Source organism: Furipterus horrens, unplaced genomic scaffold (genome assembly GCF_987537825.1).
Source record: "Furipterus horrens unplaced genomic scaffold, mFurHor1.1.pri manual_scaffold_4, whole genome shotgun sequence".
In the NCBI taxonomy this organism is placed as follows: Eukaryota; Metazoa; Chordata; class Mammalia; order Chiroptera; family Furipteridae; genus Furipterus; species Furipterus horrens.
Window position 1 is genome coordinate 162,174,295 of NW_028327174.1, and position 23,007 is coordinate 162,197,301.

Consider the following 23,007-nt stretch of genomic DNA (forward strand, 5'->3'; position numbering starts at 1 on the left):
GTACTTGTATAAAACCAGAATCACCTTTTGTGTGTGTCTGCTGGAAAGTGTAGGCTTTGAGGGTAGAAAACTTTGAATCCCATACCGTTCACTCTGGTTACTGGATTCTAGGCAAGTCAAAGACTCTGTGAACTTTAAGTCCCCTCCCCCCATTGGTATGTGTAAAATAAAGATAATAATACCTACTACCTCAGTGTTGTTGTAAGGATTACATAAGATAATGTTGCAAATTGCCTAGTACCATGAATAAATGTTAGTGCCCTCCCCACTCCAGTTTCAACTGCTTGTTTAAGAGCGATACTGGTGTTGAATAGGTAGAGTCAGGCTAAATATTGGGAGGGCAGGTATAAGATCTGAGGTGGAAACTGAAAGGGCTTTTTGAGCTGAAAATATATATGAATCATCATTATCTTTACGGTTATCCAGCCGTTGTTTTTACTGATGGTACACTTTGCAGTAAATATAAGATATTCTTACTATTCCATAATCCTTCACCGTTTCCCTGGTTTCTAATAAAACAGTTTTCAGGAAAAGAGTAAATTTAGCTTTTAGCTTACCCGTTTGGTCTTGGTTTCCTTGTCCTGGGGTCAAGAAACTCTGTCTCCTCCTCCATTTCCGTTTCAGGAATGGAGGTTTTCTGAGAAGGCTGTGGTGAAAGCATTTCCCATTCATTGTCATGGGTGACAGCCTGCAACATATCTGCATCTGGGCCCGCCCTGCCTTGGCTCTTGCTCTTCGGAGGCTGGCTGCCCAGACCAGAGGCTTCCTCTAGTGCTAAAGATTCTAGAGGCATTGTTTCTCCCAGGGACTGCACTTGGGAACCCTTGCCCAAGTTGTGATCAGAGGCTGGCTCCACAGCCTTGTCAGACCGTTGATCAGAGGCAGGCTCCACAGCTTTGTCAGACCATTCAGGCCTTTCGTCTGTAGCTTCTGATGATGGATTGCCAACCTCACTATGGCCCAAGACCATCCAACTCTGTTCTTGCCCAAGACTTTCAAGAGGTGATCTCTTATCATCTTTGGGAGACATTCTCTCTGCAGAATGATCCTTTCTTTCATTGAAGAGGTCAGGCTGACAGGTGTCCGGGAAGCTTGCTAACTGAGTTTCTGGCAGCCCCGTTTGTTTGGAACCTATGTGCATCTCTTCCAGTACAGATGTGTTTTCTCTTGCTTCACAGGCCTCTAGCTTTGGGGGTGAATTTTCTTCATGGTTTACAAGAATGTAATCCATGTGTTGTGTGTGATGGCCTTCACTCTGCTCTGCGTATCTTTCTTCTCCGTATTCTGGTTTTATCTGCTCAGACTCTTCAGTAGGAAGTACCGTTTCTTCTTCAAACCCTAATATTCCCTTGCTGGCACCTGACATGGAAGATGAAGGTGAGAAGGGGGAGAAAGAAGGCTTAATTAACACATTATGTGGTTTGTAATCTTTGCAAAGGATCCATCTACAGAGATAATTTAAGATATATCTGTTTAATAGACGGTAGCCAGAGAAGAGGAGGGTGAGGGGACTGGGTGAAAAAATGTGAAGGGGTTAAGAAGTACAGATTGGTAGTTAGAGAATAGTCACAGGAATGTAAAGTACAGCATAAGGAATAGTCAATAGTATTGTAAAAACTATATGGTGCTAGGTGGTTCCTTGAAATATTAGAGGAACAGTTTGTAAAGTACTTGATTTTCTAACCACTATTCTGTACACCTGAAACTAATACAAAATAATATTGAATGTAAACTGTAATAAAAAAATGTTTTATACCAAAAAAATCTGTTTAATCTTCTTCTGTACTCTCAAGGACAGGTATTATACAAGCAGTAGGTGTTACTGCTGTAGTAAGGGACTTAGTTAGGAATGCATTGCAAATCGAGTTAGTTCCTGTTTACCCACATTGGTAGGCAGAATGTGTTTTGCAAATAGGTCAATTGAATGGGACATTGGTGGAATGGGATGTTTCTTACCATTTGATGGTCCTATGTCTCCACCTGCTGGCGAATATGAATTATCTGTTTCTACTTCCCAGTCAATGTTTGATGGAGACAACTCCACGCTGGAGTCGCCTCTTACAGGCAAAGAAAGTGGTGACTCAGGGTCTTCATGAATGTGCAGTACATTGAGCTGGCGTCCAGGCTCTCTGATTTTGGTCTCAGTGTGGTTTTCCTTGCTTCTTTGATCAGGAAGAGTGGAAAGTGACATTTCTGCTGCTTCGCTCCCCAGAGACTCATCCTCTGAAGCCCCAGCTTCCTCTGTCAGTTCAACACCAAGAGCAGGTTCTGTGAGATAGGACAAATCAAAGGGAGGCGTGTAAGGTGCCAGCGATTGCTTCAGAGCATCTTCTTCCAAGGAATGGTCACCACCATAGAGAAAGTGTTCAGGCTCTTTCATTAAGTCTTCCTCGATATTTTGGCCCATGGCATCATATTCAAAGTCACCCCATGAGGCTTCAGACGAACAGATATCTTGCTTCCCAGCATCCCCATCCACTGGTGTATCGGGATTGCCTTCTGATAATGTCAGTCTACTCATGTCATCTATTGTTCCCGTGGATGTGTTGAGACCTGAGGCATCACTGAAACTGTGTTCGAAGGCAGCTTCACTTACATCCAGACAAGTGTCCAAGGCTAGAAGAGCGTCGGGGGCTGAGGCAGGGTTCTCAGTAGTCAACGGCTGTTCAAGCTCCAGCAATGCTCCTGCATCTGTTTGACTTTCAGGAGAAAAGTCCTCTGAGATCCAAGAGCTGTCCCCATCCATAGTTGGCTCCTGGCAACTTATAAAAATTCTGGTTCCCACCTTTTTAATCATTGGGATTGTTTGGTCAATGGGTTCCAAAATCGGCGCCGTATCTGGGTCGGCTGCTTTTTCTGATACTTTAAAACCTGTGTTGTTTTTGTCTTTTGTTTCAGAAGCTTCGGGAGAACCACTGTGAGAGGCAGCAGGGTGCGACGAGCCATTCGTTTTGGCTTGGTTGCTGACCAGAGGTGGTGGAACTGTGTTTTCAGAATATACTTCTGAACCGTATGGAACAAATTCCTGCCCAGGCTTGTGACTGGGTTCTTCATCCAGCTTTGGCTCAGTGAGATATAACTCATTGGCTTCCCCTTCAGGTCCCATACTAGCACTGATGTGCTGCTCCATCTCTTGCTTGGCTTCATAATCATGACATATATCAGGGCTGCTGGAAGCCTGAGAATTGCTGTCCTGGGTCAGTATATCAGGATTCTCACCATCTGCTTTCACATTGAAGAGCTGCTTAGCATCCATCCACAAGTCAGGTGAAGCAGAGGCCAACTGCCCACCCTCTTGAAAGTTGTCATGTAAGATATCTGGAACAAACGTGCACTGGAGGCCTTCAGTAGGGCTGGCATCAGCCCATTCAGCACCTGACTTCTTTATCAACTGGGTAGAAGAACTGACAGCAAGGAAATCTTCTGAGGCAAGGCTTGAATTTGTCATTCCATTATGGTATGATTTTTCTTCTTCCCACACATTTGTTTCTTGACACTCAGTAGCTGAGACATTAGATATAACACATCCATTTTCATTGATGGGAGTAAATGTTGGGTCTGGCTGATCCCAGATGGATAGCACTGAATTCTGACACTGCTCCTGGGTAAGTGTTTCAGAAGTGAGTTTGTCACCAGTAGAAGACCTGAAGGTTTGCTCTTTAGGATCCTTTTCTTTAATTTGGTCCAATATTACCAGCTGGCTAAGCTGATCAGCTTCTGGGTCTGGCTGCCTTGGTTGAATGTTCCAAAGTTGCTCATGGGAGTTCTCCCCATCACTGTGTAGAAAGGGTGACTGGTGTTTATCACGGAAAGGATTAGTACAATGTGCTTCCATGGATCCCATATCGCCCTGAATGGGTACTCCCCAGGGCCCCACGTTTTGGTAGACTGAAGAACTCATCTCCAACGTACCACCTGAATTAGACAACGCCCCTTCAAATGCACTCTCCACTGGTTGCCCTTCCTGTAGCGATGCGTTCCACCCTTCTGTGCGCTCAGCTGAGATGCCAAGTGTTTCCAATTTAGAATAATTTTCATTCTTTGGTTCAGTTTTGGGAGATATTTTCCATATCATATTTCCTCTCTTCCCTATTTCTGGAGATCTCGTCTCCTTATCTGCTGCTGCTACCTGTATTTCAGTCTCCTTTAGTGGTGAGAAATTCCAGCGATCAGGGCTGCTTTGTTGAGTGTCATAGAATGGGTTTGATGTATTCTCATTCTCTGCTGGGCCTGAACTGGCTACGTAGGCAGATGATTCCTCAGACTTGGGATCTGTCATGGCGAAGAACTTACTAGGTTCACTTAATGAGTCCCAAGCTCTGGGTTCATTACGAGCAATGTGGCAAGTGGCCAAATGGCTCCCTTTCTCCACTGACTCATCACCTATGCTATCATCATTGGAGCCTGAGCTTGTTGAAATGAACTTGGCATCCTCTGGCTGTACAGTGTCAGGAATATCACATTCATTTTTCTCCTCATGACTAATCACTAGTTTTCTTTCCTGATAAACCCCTGAGTATTCAGAATATTTGCCTATTTCAGGGCTGGATAAAGAGGAAAAGGAATCAACATCTACTGAGTCATTCCATACCTCTAAAAACTTAGGAACCTTGTGATCTAACCCATCCATTCTGTTTTTCTCGGGGTTGGTCATCTCGGTAATTACTTCTACTTGGCCATCGGTAGTAATTAGTCCAGATTCTTGGTGGTTCTGTTTACTCCAATCATCCCGATTCTCCTCCTGACACCCAATATTGGGTCCACGATCCCAAGAAAGCAGTGCAGCCGAAGAATCCCTTAGGTCAGGACTTGATGCACTCGAATGTGTAAACTCACTAGAAATACTATCTCTGTCATACTTGTCTGGTGAACTGACCCCTGGAGGACTGTTTTCAGCATTCTTACCTTCAAGATTCTTAGTTATCTCAGGACTTGTGCAACTGACCTGCACATCACTATCTGTAAGGCCATCCAAAAAGTCAAGACGGGGACATTCGGGAGGTGGCCCTTGGTTCCCTCTCTCTGGCTCTAGAACATTACACTCTTCAGTTTTCTCAAGATCCATTTCAGGTAAAGATATATTTTTTGTTAAATTCAGCCCATCTGAAATTTCAGTAGTTTCACCTGAATTTCTGTGATTCATGAGGTGCTTTTCACAGGTCTCTTGTGCCTGCGGGGGATTTGTGGACACCTCTGTTTGCACGTCACAGGGGTCTGAACTGTGAGGTCCCGTCTCATGCTCTAAAACCTCTTGGGGTTCCTCAGTCTGAGGACTTGATGTGACTGAAAGAGAGCTGATTTTGCCTGACTCATCATAGATTTCTTCATGTTCAGATGCAACTAGGAAAGAGCATTCCTGGTCATCTTGCCCTTTTCCAGAAGTCCCTGAGGCTCTATCTATCACCTCCTCCTCACTAAGGAGCTCCTTATCAAGGGCTCTGTGGATTTCCTCCTCACTTTCATTTTGTCCATAGCTAGGATCTTTCCATGGATCTGAGTTTACAAAATGCTCTGGATTCTCAAGCCTGGTTGCCAGGGACACTGCATCACTTGGCAGGTTTCCTCGGCATGTGTCTTCCTGGTCTAGATCAAGTGCTCCTGACTCACTGACTCCAGAGGCTTCTAGCATGTCAGGGATGTGACTGCCCTTAATTTTTTCGGGTAAGCTGGGAGTTTCAGGAGGCAATCTGCTTTGTTCTGAATCTGTAACATACGATGGGCCTGGTAACATTAATGATGACATGTCATTATCTCTCATGACAGAATCCCAAATACTATTTGCGATTAGCTGTCCACTTTTTTCATTCAGTATGTGATATTCGTTGGGAGCAGTGTCCTCGCTGTGCTCGTCAGAAGCAGGGAGTCCCCAGTCTGTCTGACTGGCTTCCTGATACTCCACGCCCCATGGTTCTAGCTGTCTCACTGAAAATCGGGTTTCAGGTTCAGTACCTTCAGCCACGTACCCTTGTGCTTGACCTTCCCCAGGGATTGCCACGCCTGCACTGCAATCGTCCCAGTCCAAATCATTATCGGAGATGGTTGCAGTGGACTGAGTGTCCTCCAGAATCACTCTGTTCCATAGGTCAAGATTGTCAGGGCCTGCGGGCCGGGAGTTGGTGCTGCTGTGCAGCAGTGTGAGCTGTCGGTTTGTTTCATTGTACAGATGCATCATACTAGGGTCATCGTAACTGGACTGGCTGCTCTCTCCAACATCATCGTCCACGGAGATGTCTTTATCATCTGTGGGCTCTGTCTTGAATAACTCTTTATCTGAGTTGTGAGTGGCATTTACTTCACAGCTATTACCTGCATGAGGTGAAGCCCATATTTCTAGGTTTCCAGGCCCTGAACTAATTCGATTTCTAGGCTGCTGCAGTGGTGATTGAGGAGGGATTTCAGTCTTTCTGGTAATAGAGTTAGCATCTTTTGACTCAAAATCTCCCTCTTCAGCAAATGGCTTGTTTTCAGTTTCTTTTTCTTCTCCGGCAAATGTTGGTGATGTATAGGAATCAGAGGTGGAATAGTTGGTATCTAAAGGGGAAGGCACTGAATCTTCCCCTATGTTGGATGCACTATAATCGGAACATTTATATGCTAAGAAGGAATCTTCCCAAGGAGCTACGACATCTGACCCTCCTTTCTTGATACTTTCCTCAAAAAGGTTCCAGGAATCTACCTTTTCATATGCATTCCCCCTAATTTTGAGATCCACGCCACCATCCTGATCTTCCTTTGCTGTCTTAGAACTGTGCCATTCATGGTCTAGATCAGACCTGGGATTTCCAGACATAAGGAGATTTGCCCTGGAGTCATGTTTCTTTTTGCCCCAGATTTCTGGAGCTGCTTCATTATTTGCCTCACTGGGCGAACTGTCGGCTAGATCTTCTGCAGGAAACGAAAACCCACTTTTTGCCATGGTCCACTCATTCGGGTCCCTCACAGAAGGTGTCTCACCACACGTTGGGTGCAGATTCCAGGTATTGTTCAGAGCCTCGGTGTTCTTCTCTGTACCAAATGCACTCCAGGTTGGGAATGACGCTGCAGCAGCTGGTTCATGATCATCTATGGGATTTCCCCATGGCTCAGGCATTGCTGTGGGAGAGCGATTGGAACTCCACAAGGCAGCAAAGTCTTCTATCAGATGGTTTGTCCCCTGAGGAGAAGTGTCCGGCAAAGGCGACTTCTCAGTGGGCAGGTTCTGAAACTGTAAGCTTTCCTCGTTCTGGTCCTGAATATTATTGTTACCTTGCCCAGGCCGGCCAAATTCTGACTCCCAGGGCCCAGATCTTGAGAATTCAAGACTCTTTGGTTGAAATATAGAATCTGAGGCTCTCCTATCAACTGGGCTTGGCTTATGATCTTTCCAGAATTCAGGGCTCTGGAAGACAGATTCCTGTTCACTGGAACTCCATCTATCTGCAGTAGTTTTAGAGTCAATTTCCAAACCACCCCACCAGCTGCTGCATCGCGCACGAGTCTGAGGTGGCCCTGTGTGACTTGTATCAACCGCTTTTGGGGTCATGTCTTCAGAACAGAGTAGGCCTGGTTCTTCAGTGGATGGTGAGCTTTCTACAAAGCTATTCGTAGGTGTTGGTGGGATCCTCTTTCCAATATTTTTCAGCCTTTCTGGAGAAAGAGATTCATCTCCCACAAAACCGGTCAGGCTCAAATTTCTTTTAGCGCTATTCCCAGGACTTTCTTGTCTCTGGACAAACTCCTCATCAAATTCTACAAGATTATCTTTGCCAGACTCTGACAAAAGTGAACTGGATGAATAATTAGACATGTCCATCCCCATCCCATTGAGTTCTTTAGGCTCCGTGGGGAGCTGTCCTTCTGATGAATCACTGTTGGGGAAGAAGTCATCTGCAGGGGAGCAGTCAGCAGATTGGGAAGATGGTTGGGATTGTCCAGAAATCATGGGTGCTGGGTCAAAGTTGAAGAGGTCAAAGTGTTCCCCATGTTCTCTGGACCGTGCATGCTCCTCCACTACTGCCCCTTCAGGGATGGGACTATAGGAGTCAAACCCTGGGAGGAGGCTATGGTGAGGCCCAGCACCTTCTCCCACTGGGCTGTCATCACTGAGGAAAACCGAGCTCTCCTTGGATGAACGGCTGCTCCTGATGGTGGCCAACCCACTATCAGGGCTAACAAGATCTATGTTGGCATCCACCTGGGCCTGGTTAGAATCATTGAGATCTGGAGGGTTTTCAATGAAATTCACAGGGTTGGGCTGTGGCTCTATGTCAGAGCCATATAGCTCCATAATCCCGGATGATCCCTGGGAGAGGGGGGCACTGCCTGCCACAGCTTCTGTGGAGGATGTCCGGCTGTTGGAGATCAACTCCGGACACCTCCTATTTAGGACTTCCTTGACAAGGAGAACCACCTGGTCACAAGTCACTGAAGGGTTCTCCTGCTGGTATACCAGGATCTCATCACAGCCACATTCAAAGGGCTCCAGCTCTAGGCAAGGATTCTGACATTCTTCTAGTTCACAGCAAATCTGTTGGGAAGGCACAGGAGTTTGTATTAGCACTCAGGCACTCTTTATTCTTTGCAATTTGTCTTTCTTAATTTTTCTTAATATAAAATTAATCTGTGTTTATCTGTCTTAAAAGAACTCAAATAACTGCAAACTTTATGAGGTAAAACATGGAAAGTCCCACTTAATCTACCACCAACTCTTTCTCTAATCCCATCAAATTGGCTTTTCATTGAACTCAAATCCAGGGGCTCAATTTTTCTGGCTCCTGAAAGTTATAGGTAAAAAGATCTAAAACCACTTAAATCCTTTCCTCAGTGTAATATAATACCACCTTCCAACAGAAGTGGAAGTGTGAAAAAAATGCAAACTGTTTTCAAATTTGAAAAAAAACAGAAATGATGTTGGTTGTTGTCAAGGACTAGTGGAAAAGTATTGCAATAAAGGAAATGGGGCAGGAGAAAGGCTTTGTTTAGAAGCAGGCAGCCAGGACCTGCTTTAACCTCTGACAGCCTCATAAGGCAAAACAGAAAGCAGGAGAGAGAAAGCAGCTGCGGGAGGTAGGGCTCTCCAACAGCACCCAGGCCCTAACTGGCCCCTCCTGCCCCAGGCAGCGTCTGCAGGAGCCCAGAACAGTCAGAGCTGACTTGGGAGGCTAAGAGAATGTGTGACTGTCAGTGCAAGGCCAGAACTAGACTGCAGCTCTATGATTTTTAGGAACTGTTGGGGACATTCTGCACACTGGGCTTTTGAAATGGTCCCACAGGATTAGTGAAGGTAACAACAGAATAGCAGCAACAATGACAATAACAACTACAGAGCTCACATAGATAATAATAATTAACAGTTCTAAAGGTTTTATGTGCATTCTCTTTTTTAAGATATATTTTATTGATTATGCTATTACCGTTGTACCAATTTTTTTTCTCCTTTGCCACCCTCTGCCTGGTACCTCCCTTCCCTACCTTCCCTCTTCAGTTCATGTCGGGGATCATGCATATAAGTTCTTAGGCTTCACCATTTACTTTACTATTCTTAACATTCCCTTGCCTATTTTGTACTTACCAGTTATGCTTCTTGATCCCTGAACTTTTTCCCCCATTCTCCCCCTTCCCCCTCCCACTGATAACCTTCCACATGATCTCCATATCTATGGTTCTGTTCCTGTTCTAGTTGTTTGCTTAGTTTGTTTTTTTTTTTTAATATTAATTTTTTGATAGGTGTGAGTTGGTTGTCATTTTAATGTTCATAGTTTAGACCTCCTTCTTTTTCTTAAGTAAGTCCCCTTAACATTTCATATAATAAGGGCTTGGCGATGTTGAACTCCTTTAGCTTTACCTTGTCTAGGAAGCACTTTATCTGCCCTTCCATTTTAAATGATAGCTTTGCTGGATAGAGTAATCTAGGTTGTAGGTCCTTGCTTTTCATCACTCTGAATACTTCTTGCCAGTCCCTTCTTGCCTGCAAAGTTTCTTTTGAGAAGTCAGCTGACAGTCATATGGGAACTCTTATGTAGGCAACTTCTTTTCTCTTGCTGCTTTCAAGATTCTCTCTGTAACTTTAATGTTTGGCATTTTAATTATGATGTGTCTTGGTGTGGTCCTCCTTGGGTTTAGCTTGTTTGGGACTCTCTGTGCTTCCTGGACTTGTATGTCTATTCCCTTTGCCAAATTAGGGATGTTTTCCTTCATTATTTGTTCAAATAAGTTTTCATTTTCTTGCTCTTCCTCTTTTCCTTCTGGCACTCCTATTATTCAGATGTTGTTACATATAACTTTGTCCCAGAGATTCCTAAGCCTCTCCTCATTTTTTTTTCAATTCTTGTTTCTTCATTCTGTACTGGTTGTTTATTTCTTCCTTATGTTCCAGGTTATTGAGTTGAACCCTGGTTTCCTTCCCTTCACCATTGGTTTCACGTGGATTTTTCTTAATTTCACTTAGTATAGCCTTCATTTCCTCCCTTATGAGTTTGCCATACTCAGGCTTTTCTATTAGCATCATTATCACCAGTGTTCTGAACTCTGCATATGTTAATTTGGCTATCTCCTCATCTGTTAGGTTGGCTATCTCCTTCTCACTTAGTTTTCCCTCTGAAGCCTTGACCTGCTCCCTCTTTTGGGCCATACTTCCCTGTCTCCTCATTCTGACAGACTCCTGTGTTTGCCTCTGTGTCTTAGGTAGAGCTGTCACACCCATTATGTTGAAGTGGTGGAGTCTTAGGTATTCATCAGTGCAGGGTGACTTGTTTCACCACCTTTCCTGCTGCATGTGGAGGAGGAGTCAGAGAGGGAACAATGTTGCTTGGTTGGCACTCACCCTTTTCCAGTCACTTCACCTGCTTCCCACATGTGACTGGCGCTCCTCTAGCTGTTGTCCTGGTGATGGTTCCCAAAGTGGGTGGGTTTGCATACATTGTAGGACATGGGGCCCTCTAAATGGACTCTCCCGAGAGACTGGCATTTCTTCCACTGCCCCAACCCCCGCTGGTTTGCACAGTCAGAAGCAATGAGACTTTATTTTCCTGGTGCTGGAACCATGAGCTGTGTGGTCTGGCCTGGGACTGGGATTGCTCCTGAGGTGTCCCTGCTGACTTTTATAATGTGTGACTGCTCCTTCCACCCCCTGGCCACAGTTTCTGACATGCCACTACCACTGCCACCACACCACGTCCTCTCCACCCCAGCTCCCCATCTCTACCCCTCCTACCCATTTGGAGAGTATTACTTCTTTATATCTTTGTTTGTTGGACTTCCATGCAGTTCAATTATCTGGTAGTTCTGGTTGTTTTTTGTTTTGAAGTAGATGTAATCCTTCTTATGGTTGTGGAAGGAGGTGAAGTGTGTCTACATACCTGCATTATCTCCTTTACTGTTCATGATTCTACAAGGTAGGAACTGTTATCTCCATTTTGCCAATGAGTTAATGGAGACCCAGGAAGATTAAATACCTTGACCAACCACATGCATCTAAAAAGTGAGGCAGCCACATTTTGAACTCAGGCAGTTGAGCTGCAAATGCCGACCCTTGACCAACTGTGATCGCACAAAGAGGGATTCCTTTGGAGTAGTCTTGACCCTGAGTTGTCCAAGGTACTGAAGAGCTGTCTCTCTGGTGATGGGTGTAGAGGGCGGGTAAGGGAGGGAGAGGTGGGTGGAGTTGGCTCATGGGCTTCTAACCCCTTCATCTTCTCTTCTACTTTGGTCTATTTTAAATTAAAAATAAAAAAAAAATTGATTTGCAGCTAGAAGTGATTTGAAAACCACTATACTGAAGGCTTAGGAGACCTCATTCCTGTCCATAGGAAACTAGTGGCCTAAGATAAAATCCAGCTTTGAAGCCAAAGGCAGAAACAAGCACTGCAAAAGCCTCTGGCTGACGACAATGCATAGATGTAGGTGGGTCAGAAAGAGGGCACAAAATGCATCTGTAGCAGGGACTGGGGCCTCTTTCATATTTGGACATGAGAAAGTACAGAGGAGTCCTAGAAAGCCAAGAGGGATCTCTTGGGGAACAGAAGGTGGGGATGTAGAAAAGAAAGGCATTTGCCCCTAGCCTACTACATGAGGTGTCTGATCCATTAGTGAGGAAAGATTCACTGATGGAACCATTCTAGGCCACACTATCCATGGTATAATGAACCATGTATGTTCTCATACTACTTATTAAATACACCTGGTTTGTTATATCCAGTGCCCTATTTTGATTAATTTTATCTGCATTTTATATAAATTCCATAGCCTTGGGTTAAAAGGTTCTACTCTCAACTGAGAGGGGCCAACTGATTACCCAGTCAGAATTTTAGTACCTGGAGACTAACTTTGATTAAAGCATCAGATCACCAGTTACACTGGGCACCAAATAGGTATTCAGATAGGGACTAAGAAAATAGCACCCAAAGGAGGACTGGCCCTCATTTAGGTAAGAAAGCTATGATCCATCTCTCTATGAATTTATTTTATAGAGAATAAATATTCTATTGTAGACAAGAAATGGTTGTGGGGCTCTTTTAAAAGGCCCAATGTACAAAATGCCCCCAACATTTCTTAAAACTCAAGGTCTAGGACTTTATCTCTAGGGCCATTTCCTTTAGGCCACCAACCCATTCCCATCTTCCGCCACATGTTCTGAGAGCAAGCAGGTTAGGATGGAGTGAAATGCACCAGGGCTGGAGGGCATCCTTACCTGACTGCACAGCTCTAGGTTCTCAGAGTACACAGCAATCTGCTGTTTCGGCTCCGGCTCCTCTGATGGTGATGGATAGCTGGCCAAGAGGATGAGGACATCAAAACCAAACTTGTCTGTAAATGCTTTCAAATCACTGGTGATATTTCTGTGAAACATACAGTTCTGAAACAACAGCAGACATTTGATATTAAAAGTCAAACTGCTCAGCTTTGGGCAGTTGTTGCACAAATCTGTCTAGTCTTATGCTGTATTATGACAGAGATATATTATTAGATGCAAGTGAAATAAACACTTTGAGGAAGTTTAGAAACTTTCATGGCTAATGATATACTTTTCCTGTTTGTTTTCTTAAATCAAGAAAGGAAGGAGTCTTTGCCATTACTATTAAGAATAGTTTAGATAAGGAACAGTTATCTTAATAAGAGATCGGTTTTTTTCCCCCTGAAATATTTATTCTAATACTGACTTTCCAAAACATTTGTTTCCTCTTATTGTTCCTAGGATAGAGGAATACCTGCTATTATTGCAATCCATTCTTAGAAAAATAGTAAGTTATCGTTCTTTTTTATAATTGTTTTCTAATCATTATTATTAACTCCAACCAGAATTCCTAAAGATGAACCCAGTGGAGTTTACTGAATGCTTTCTATCCCAGTGTAGACACTTAGGAGTTTTGTATAAAGGTTGTGATGTCAGATCTGCTTGTTCAATATGATAATTAAGGAGAAATGAATAATTTCAGAAAAGGCACCAGGGAGTACCTACAGCTCATATGGTTGTGTATTTTTCTTAAAGAAATGGAGTGAAGACCAATGCCTGACATATACTAGTTGCTCAAGAAATGTCTGTTGAATGACTGGAGAGACATATATACAAAATTGACCTGTGCTACATAATCCTCATATATCACAGCATATATATGGCATATATATGATCATAATTTATAACCAATCAACTGACAGTATATTGTGCTACTTAATGAAAATCACCATGGTATGCACTAAAGAGAGATAAAGGATTCTATTAATTTTTTTCTGATTACAAAAGTCACCAGAATTATGCCTGCCACTGTAAAATATTCAAGCAATACAGAAATATATACTTTGGGAAGTGGAAGTGTCACATACCCCCAGTTGTGAAGAGCTCAACAGCACAGTGCACTTATGTGCAGGTTTTTTTCCATGCCCAGATGAATGTTTGCATGTGACAGCTCTTTTAAACTTGTAGGTTTGATATTTGTGGCTTAGACTATTTACCAGACTATTTAAAATATCCAATTCACAAGTACTCTTATTCTACTGAGTTAAATCTCAAGGTCTCTGAGGCCCCTGAGAGGGTACAAGGGACACATGACAGATGTCAGGCCCAGCCCATCACCAGCTTCGATACCTCAAGGAGCCTCTGCTGTCTACTCCTGCAGCAGCCACTCTCATTAGGCATCTCATGGGGTCTTCACTTTTTGGTTACAAGGAATTGCATGTGGGGATTTACAAAAGTCTCAGGATATACTGCTGATGAATACCAAGGGCCTATTGAACTGATTGCTGATGAAATTTATGATGTTCAAATACAATAGCTTTTGAGGCATGTGTGCCAAAATGCCTACTGTCAGCTTTGATGCTTTTTATTGTCTAAGTGTCATAATAATAATCTTTAAATAGATACTTAGAAAATTAATTCACTTACAACAGAAGCAAATATTTAGAATAAACTTTTTAAAAATGGACTTCATACACATGCATTCAAATACATAAAATTATTTCAAATAATTATTGGTGTTATCCATCAAGAGCCTCCAATACTGAGCTTTTTGAATAGTAAAATGAAATATGGTTCCAAAGAAAGCCAAAAATGGACAGCAACTACCTAAATTTTGTTTCTAGTGATTGGAGACTTTAGCACAAAAAGCCCTACCATTTTTCTTTCAGAATATTTTAAAATTATGTACATATAACCCCAAAATACATTTATAAACTCTTGAAAAAAGACAGCATTTCTAAGAGATCTTTACATATAATAAAATTATCATGACACTCCCACTGGGTCACTCAAACAAGAGATTTTACTGGTATCTGAGCACAAGATAAGGATTCAATACAATCAGCATTATTCAAAGCCATACCAGTGGAACATTTGCAATTCCAAAATGCTGGCTGAGCTCCAATCTATTAGGATTCCTCTGTGTTAAAATGACAGCTCTAGGATTTTGCTGGACTCAAGTCCACTGGAAGAGCCTCAGGCCACACCCCAGACCTACGGAAGCAGAATCTGCATTTTCCACAAGTCCTGGAGGATTTGAATGCACATGGAAATCTGAAAAGCACTGGTCTAGGGAGGTACTTGTTCATTTGGTGTATTTTCCTATGAAGCAGCCCTTTGAGTTTTCTCAATGCTGTCACAGGGCTTTCTGACTCACACCCTGAGCTCCTTGTTTCTCACACTATCCCCATCACAAAAATCATCCCGGAGCATGTATTGCTAGAGGTTCTCATTTAAGCAGGTCAAGGATTGGGTCAAGAATCTGTATTTCGTTATGAACCTCAAGTGATTCTTCGTTGCAAACACCTTTGAGTTATGCCCTCCCTTCCCAGTTTTCCTCTGGGTGGCCCCTAATTCCATAGGATCAGATGAAGTATTGATAAAACAAAGATTTATGGGGCTCACTTAAGCATGTTAAAGAAACAAAATACTTAAGTTTTCCAATAACCCCAAAACAGGGAGCATCAACAACTGTGTCCTCCCTATCCTAATAAAGTTGTCCAAACAAGATCTTACTGGCTTTAGGATAACGTCATGAGTTTCCTCTTTAAAACATAATCAGACATGGGAATGAGTGAGAATCTTCAGGCATCCAGGAGGCAGAGGCTGTTTGTTCTGCTTTTATGCTGGTGCTGTTTGCATAGGAGATAATTTATTATTGTCTTCTAGCTACGCAGGGAGTCATGTGCTGCAATGGCTCTTATGTTGCTGACAAGCTGGGCTAGCCCTGAATAAACAGCACTTCATCATCAACACAAGCCAACTGCAGATACAGGTTGGCATTTCATTCCCCCCCATTTGCTTTCTACCTGATAAATTACTGTTTTAGTTACATGTATACAAATACTATTTGTTAATCTGCTCCAATGTCTCCAAAATGCTTCCCCCACCTTAAGTTATAATTACATACATATACATATATATCTCCCAGTCAGTTTTGCCAAAGGTTTAGAAAATGAAGGGATCCTACCTTAATTTACCACCTCTGCCCCCACCATACAACCTTCCACATGTGAAATATGACCCTAGCCTGAGATTGCTGCATGGAACTTAGGAAGACCCTTTACTAATTATTGCAGCTGGGAATTGACCAGAAGAAACTCAGACTATTCCTATCAGTTAGGGAGAATGGGAATTGCTTCCTATCATAGTCCTTTGTCACTCACAGGTCCAATGATTGGGTCATCAAACATTTTAGAAGCCAAAAAGCCTTTTGCTTTTAGTAATTCAGAGTTTTTGAATAAGTAGCAAGGCCTGGGAATGTGGTGAGAAAAAGGCTTTGTTGTTTCCTGACCAAAAGCTAAGGGGTAGATCACAAGGGCCCTTAAAAGAAGTTGATGATCATGAGGACAAAGAGCAGAGGACAGAAATTATATGGCTCTACTTTAACCAATATATCATAACAACTGAGACAGTGATAGTGATAGTGTCTGTTAGATATATGGTATTTATGGTTGATAGTGTGTGAACAAATGAGGTGAAAATTTCCATTCTCTCCTATTTAGTTTTCATTCCACTACTCTGAAAAATTTAGTCTTTATGATATATGCTGATAACTTTAGTACATCACATGAAATAAATGTGATCTAAATAATGTCTTGTGAACATTTGAGTACTTAAATGTGAATATTCCTTGAGAGAGAAAAACCCACTCTTTTTACATGGCTCACATGGGGGTGGGCAAAAGTAGGTTTACGGTCATGAGTATGCAAAATATTTTATTCTTGAATTACTATTTACTTGTTAATTATTGTATTACTTATTATTTTTAACCTACTTGTGCCCATCCCTGTATGTTCTAATCTCCCATTGTTTCTTGAATCCCTCCCATTAGGTTTCTACTCCCATTATTTTACTCAAACTGCTGTTCTTGAAAGTATCAGTCACTTCTAGGTTACCAAATCCAAAAGTCACTCTGCTACTTTTACTCTATATGACTTCTCTGAAGAATTCCACAAGGTTGACCCTCCCTCTTTCTTGAAACAAACAATTTCTTCACTTTCATGCATCACATTCTCTTTGTTTTTCTCTCATCTCATTGGCTACTCCTGAGTCACCTCTGCTGCCTTCTCTTCCTTAGTCAACCTCCAGATGTTCACTGCCCCAGAATTTATGTCCAAACCTTTTTCTCTTCTATATCTACACATCCTCCATGGTGATCTCCCCCAGTTGCATGGCATTCAAACCATCTATCTGACAGTGACAACCAAATCTACATCCACCTGAACTCTAACCTTGTCCATCCACATGGTATTTCCACACAAATGTCTAATAAGCATTTCAAATTTCAAGTAAAATACAATCCACCTCTGCCCCAGTTTCCTACATATCATTACACGGCACCACCACCTATTCAGTTCCTTAAGCCAAATATCTAGGAATTATTCTTCATTTATTCCTCATTCCTCATTCATCAGCACATCCTGTTCACTTTACTTCTGAAACTGCTCAGGTTCAAACATCTCTCTCACTTTTCTCCATCTCTGTTACTGCCAAAGCCACAGTCACCATCACCTCTGGCCTGGACTTTGGTGGCAGATTCTGAACTGGTCTCCCCGCAGCTGCTCTTGTCTCCCTAAGATCAGTTCTCCACACAGCACCAAGGGAGAGCGTTTAAAAATGTAAATAGAATCATGACACTCTTCTGCGTAAAACCCACACAAAAGTTTCTCAATGTAATTATTATTATTTCTATTTTAATTTTTTTATTACAGTTGACATTCAATATTATAATAGTTTTAGGTATACAGCATAGTGGTTAGACATTTATGTATCTTATGAAGTGATCCCCTGATAAATCTATACCCACCTGGCATCATACATAGTTATTACAATATTATTGACTATATAGCCCATGCTGAACTTTACATCTCTGTGACTATTCTGTAACTGTCAGTTTGTACTTCTTAATATCTTCACCTTTTTTGCCCAGACCTCAACTCCCCTCCCCTCTGGCAACCATAAGTTTTTTCTTTGTCCCTATTAGTCTGTTCTGTTTTGTTTGTTCATTTATTTTGTTTTTTAGATTCCACATATAAATGAAATCATATGGTATTTGTCTTTCTCTACTGTTTCTTTTAAATGGGAGGAGAAAGATTTAATGTCCTTGAGATTATGTAATCTTAGATATCAAGATATAATTTTATATATCAAAAAGTAAAAGTAGACATAGTATTAGAAAAATAGCTGTAGAACATAAAAGACAATTCAGAGTTGAAATACAAATGGCCAATAAATATCTGAACTCATAGATAATCAAAGAAATCCTTTGACAATAAAATATTTTATCTTCTTTTGGTAAATATTTCTAAGTGGGCATTCTCATACACTGTTATAAATAGATTCTAAATAAGCAATCAGACACATACAAAAAGAGGTTTGCAGAGGTTTGCAGAAAATGCTATACACTGAATTCTTACTTTAGTAACCAAAAGTTAGAAACAACCTAAACAGCTAACAAAAGAGAACTGACTAAATAAACTATGGAAGAGTCACACAAAAGAATATTATGCTGCTATTAAAAATCATGTTATCAAAGAATTCTAATGACATAAGAAAACACTCATGACAGTGTTAAGTGGAGAATAATTTCTATAATTATATAAAAATAGAACATAATTTTTATATGTCTGTATGGACATCAAGAGACTTTGATATTAAAGTCATAACTTAATCATATTGGTCACCTAAAAATCTGACTGTGTTGCTCTATTATTTTAGGATGCTCTCTCCAAGGTTTTTAGTAAAGGCTTTGGAGTCAACTGAACAATTGGCTCTGCCATTCACTGGCTAGATAACTTAAGTGAGGTACTTCACCTCTGTGAGCCTTAATTTTCCTCATCTGTAACACCCCACCTCATAGGACTGTTGTAAGAATTAAGAACATATATTAAAAAGCCATCCTAGTACCTGGCATATAGTAGGTGTCTTTTCTAATTCTTAAGCTACCCAAAGATCATTCTGACGATTCATAGAAAGTATTTTTACAATTTCTTGGTATGGGAACTGTTTTATCATATTACAATTTCTTGCCCTGTATCCTTGATAATATATGTAAACTTTCAAATAATAATCACACACATTTTAAAGTCATTTAAATGACTTAGAGATCCCAGTCATGCAGCTGACCAGTTGGCAAATATCTGATCTAACAGATCAGCAGATAGGAAATCTTTCTGAAGCACAATTCAGAGCTTTGGTTATAAGAATGCTTACAGACCTGACAGCAGATCTTGAACAAGATGGGGAAGGAATGAAGGCTAGTCCTGCTGAAATGAACAAAAACACATACGAAACTAGTGGTAAGGGCAAGAAAACCAGGGGTCACATCAACAAATCGGAACATAGGGAAGGAACAAACAGTCGACCAGTGCAGAAAGAGGAAATGAAAAGTGAGGAAAATGAGGAAAGGCTCAGAAACCTATGGGACAGCTACAAGTGGGCCAACATCTGAACCATAAGGTTGCCAGAAGGTGAAGAAGAGCTAGAAATTGAAAAATTATGTGAAAAAATAATGAAGCAGAACTTCCCTAACTTGGGAAAAGAAATAGACTTACAGGTCCAGGAAGCACAGAGAGTTCCAAAGAAACTGGACCCAGGGAGAACCACACCAAGACACGTTATCATCAAGATGTCAAAAATTAAGGATAAAGAGAGAATCTTAAAAGCAACAAGAGAGAAGAAGAAAATCATGTGCAAAGGGGTCCCAATAAGACTATTAGCTGATTTCTCAAAAGAAACTCTGCAGGCAAGAAGGGATGGCAAGAAATATTCAAAGCAATAAAAAGAAAAACCTACAACCACGATTACTCTATCCAGCAAAACTGTCATTCAGAAAAGAAGGGCAGAGAAAGTGCTTCTAGGACAAAATAAAAGTGAAGGAATTCATCAGATCCAAACCACTGTAATATGAAATGTTAAAGGGACTTGTTTAGGAGAAAGAGGATCAAAACTATGAACATTAAAATGAAAACTGTATCACAACAACCAACAACAGAAGGTAGGGAATCGAAACAAAGGCAAACTAAGTAGGCAAGAAGAGTGGGAAAAGAATTATAGGTATGGGGAACATATTGGGGGGAGGTCAGCTGGGAGTGGGAAGGGGAGAAAGGGAGGGAGATGGTACAGGAATTAAGAAGCATAGTAGGAGGGAGTGGAGTAGACAGGAAGATGTTGAGAAGAACTATATGCACAACCAATGGGCATGGACTAAGAGGGGGAGAAACTGGAGGGAGGGGGGTCACTGGGTGGAGGGGAGCAGAGGGAAAAGAAATTGGGACAACTGTAACAGCATAATCAACAAAGAATATTTTAAAAAAGGAAAAAATAATAATAATCACACACATTTTTAAGTCATTTAAGTGATTTACATATAAAATTCCTAGATGTGAAAGGATAGAGGAAGTTACACAAAGTTAAAAAATGATGTAGAAGTATAGGAACTCTGGGTAAGGCAGTGTTTATTTCATTAATGGATTCTTTATCCTTAATTCCATGTTAGACTCAGCAAACAAGGTTCCATTTTTCATTACACTTAAAACAACTTTTAAAGCACCCAAAATGTGTAGTGATTTTTCCTTTAGCTAAATCACATGGATAGAGCCTTTTTCATCATTTCCACCATTTCACCTCCAAGTGTCATGACCTCCAGTGGATTTTACTCCTGATGCTAATACTTTCCACTTAGATCCAGCATTCTGGGCCACATGCATAGTCCAAAAACAGTTGTTTCTCTTACAAATTACAAATGAAATATGTTGATTAAGGCTTTTATTAAATGAAACAAATTATGTTTTAATGTCATGGACAAGCCATGCCCAGATTTATTATGTCTGAAATTTTTTGTTCTTGCAGGCAGAATGCTTGTATATAAAAATCATTACCAAGATTAAAACAAAAGCTTGTACAGCTTCATTTTTGAGAATATTAAGTCTTAGAAGCGCAATTTGACAGTCCCTAACTACTTTGTAAGCACAGTGGCCAGCATGGATTGCTGAGTTACTGAAATTTGAGAGGATAGTTTGACATTTATATTCTGCATGGATTTATTTCTAGACTGAATACTATATTTAATCAAGATAAAAGAAATATGCTGAGGTATGTACGTAAATGTTCTAAATGAAAGCTTTATGATTTATGCTACCAAAATTCCATTATGATGTTTAAAATATTCAGCAGTAATAAAGTCTGATAATTTTGACAAGAAAATGATTTATGAGAACACAAAATGCATAAATTAAGAGATTTTATTTATTCGGGCTTTTTTGTATACCCTTTAATTGGTAAGCAAAGATATTCCCCATGTTTTTTTTTTTTTTTTTTTTTTTTTCAGATTTAATGTGTTTTATTGATTAAAATATTACATTTGTGCCCCTTTCCCTTCCCTCTGCTCCCCTCCACCCGGTGGCCCCCTCCCTCCAGTTGTCCCCCCCTTTTAGATTATGTCCATTAGTTGTGCTTACAGTTCCTCCCAACCTCTCTCCGTCTATTCCATTCCCTCCTACCATGATCCCCAATTCCTATATCATCTCCCTCCCTCTCCCCACTCCCCCTCCCTGTTGGCCTCCCCCCACTATGTTTCCCTTACCCACAGTTCCTTTACCATTCTCGTTGCCTGTTTCGTTTGCCTTTGTTTCATCTCCCTAGCTTCTGTTTTTTAAACCAGTCCCTTTAACTTCTCATATAACAGTGGTTTGGATCTAATGAACTCTTTCAGTTTTATTTTGTCCTGGAAACACTTTCTCTGTCCTTCTATTCTGAATGACAATTTCGCTGGATAGAGTATTCGTGGTTGTAGGTTTTGGATTTTCATTACTTTGAATATTTCTTGCCAGTCCCTTCTTGTCTGTAGGGTTTCCCTTGAGAAGTCAGCTGATAGTCTAATTGGGACCCCTTTGTACATAATTCTTTTCTTCTCTCTTGCTGCTTTTAAGATTCTCTCTTTATCTTTAATTTTTGACATTTTGATTATAATGTGTCTTGGAGTGGTTCTCCCTGGGTCCAGTCTCTTGGGAACTCTCCTTGCTTCCTGGATCTGCAAGTCTATTCCCTTCCCCAAGTCTGGGAAGTTCTCCTTTATTATATTTTCACTCAATTTTTCAAGTTCTAGTTCATCTTCCTCATTCTCTGACAAACCAATGATTCTTATGTTGGGCCTTTTATAGCTGTCCCAGAGGTTTCTGATCCTCTCATTGTTGCTTGCCATTTCCTCTCGCTGCATTGGTTGACTGCTTGTTCCTTCTCCATATTCCAGTTTGTTGAAATGGACTCTGGATTCCTCACCATCTGTCTCGTATGTGGTTTTGTTCCTTTCGTTATGAAAGTTTTTCGCTTCTTTCATATCTTTTTCCTGCTCTTTTGTGAATTCTGTAAGCCACCTGATGACAATGGCCCAGAACTGAGCCTCTGACAGGTTTCTTATCTGTTCATCTGTCAGGTTCTCTATCTGCTGCCTGGTGAGTTGTGTTACCGGGATCTCTATAGTTGTCTGCCTCATTTTGACAGATGCGTTTTGTTTTCCTGGGCCGGCTGTCGGGGGCAGGGGGCAGTGCCTGCGTACGCGTCACAAATCAGCGACCGCCGGCGCCTGCCTGTCCGCGACCTATTTTGCAGCTCTGTGGTGCTTTCTGTGGGGGCGGGGGTCCAAGATGGATTCACACAGTTATTCAGCTAGGAGACCGGGATCCGTCCTCCCGCCCCCCTGGGCCTCACTGTTCAAGGCGATGCTGCGGCTGCTCCCCAGCGCCCGGAGTCGCGCAAGCCAGGGGCTTGATTGGAGTCGCGCATGCCAGGGGCTTGATTATCTCCAGGATTTTTCGCCGCCCCGCCCCGCCGCTCGCAAACGGCTTTGCCTTCTTTAACTCTTACCTGCCCAAATGGCACCGCTGGTTTATAACTTCATATGTTGGGCTTCCGTGTAGCTTTATTTTCTGGAATTTCTAGTTATCCTTTGTTTTAAAGTAGTTGTATTCCACTATAGTTGTAGAGGGAGACCTAGCGTGTCCGTCTAAGCCTCCATCTTGGCCGGAAGTCGATATTCCCCATGTTTTTACCAGATGTCATTCTTTTAAAAAAACTTT

The 23,007-nt window shown here is 41.6% G+C and overlaps 1 protein-coding gene across 1 annotated transcript in view; it reads right to left on the minus strand.

The window, feature by feature from the left end:
* The window catches only part of PRUNE2 (prune homolog 2 with BCH domain), a 260,827-nt gene that overhangs the window by 90,052 nt on the left and 147,768 nt on the right, over nucleotides 1-23,007 (minus strand). The window contains exons 7-9 of the mRNA XM_090274188.1: nucleotides 12,668-12,832; nucleotides 1,957-8,506; nucleotides 558-1,359 (exon numbers count right to left, since the gene is read on the minus strand). Coding sequence (XP_090130314.1) covers nucleotides 558-1,359; nucleotides 1,957-8,506; nucleotides 12,668-12,832 — 7,517 coding nt within the window. The remainder of the gene's footprint in view (nucleotides 1-557; nucleotides 1,360-1,956; nucleotides 8,507-12,667; nucleotides 12,833-23,007) is intronic.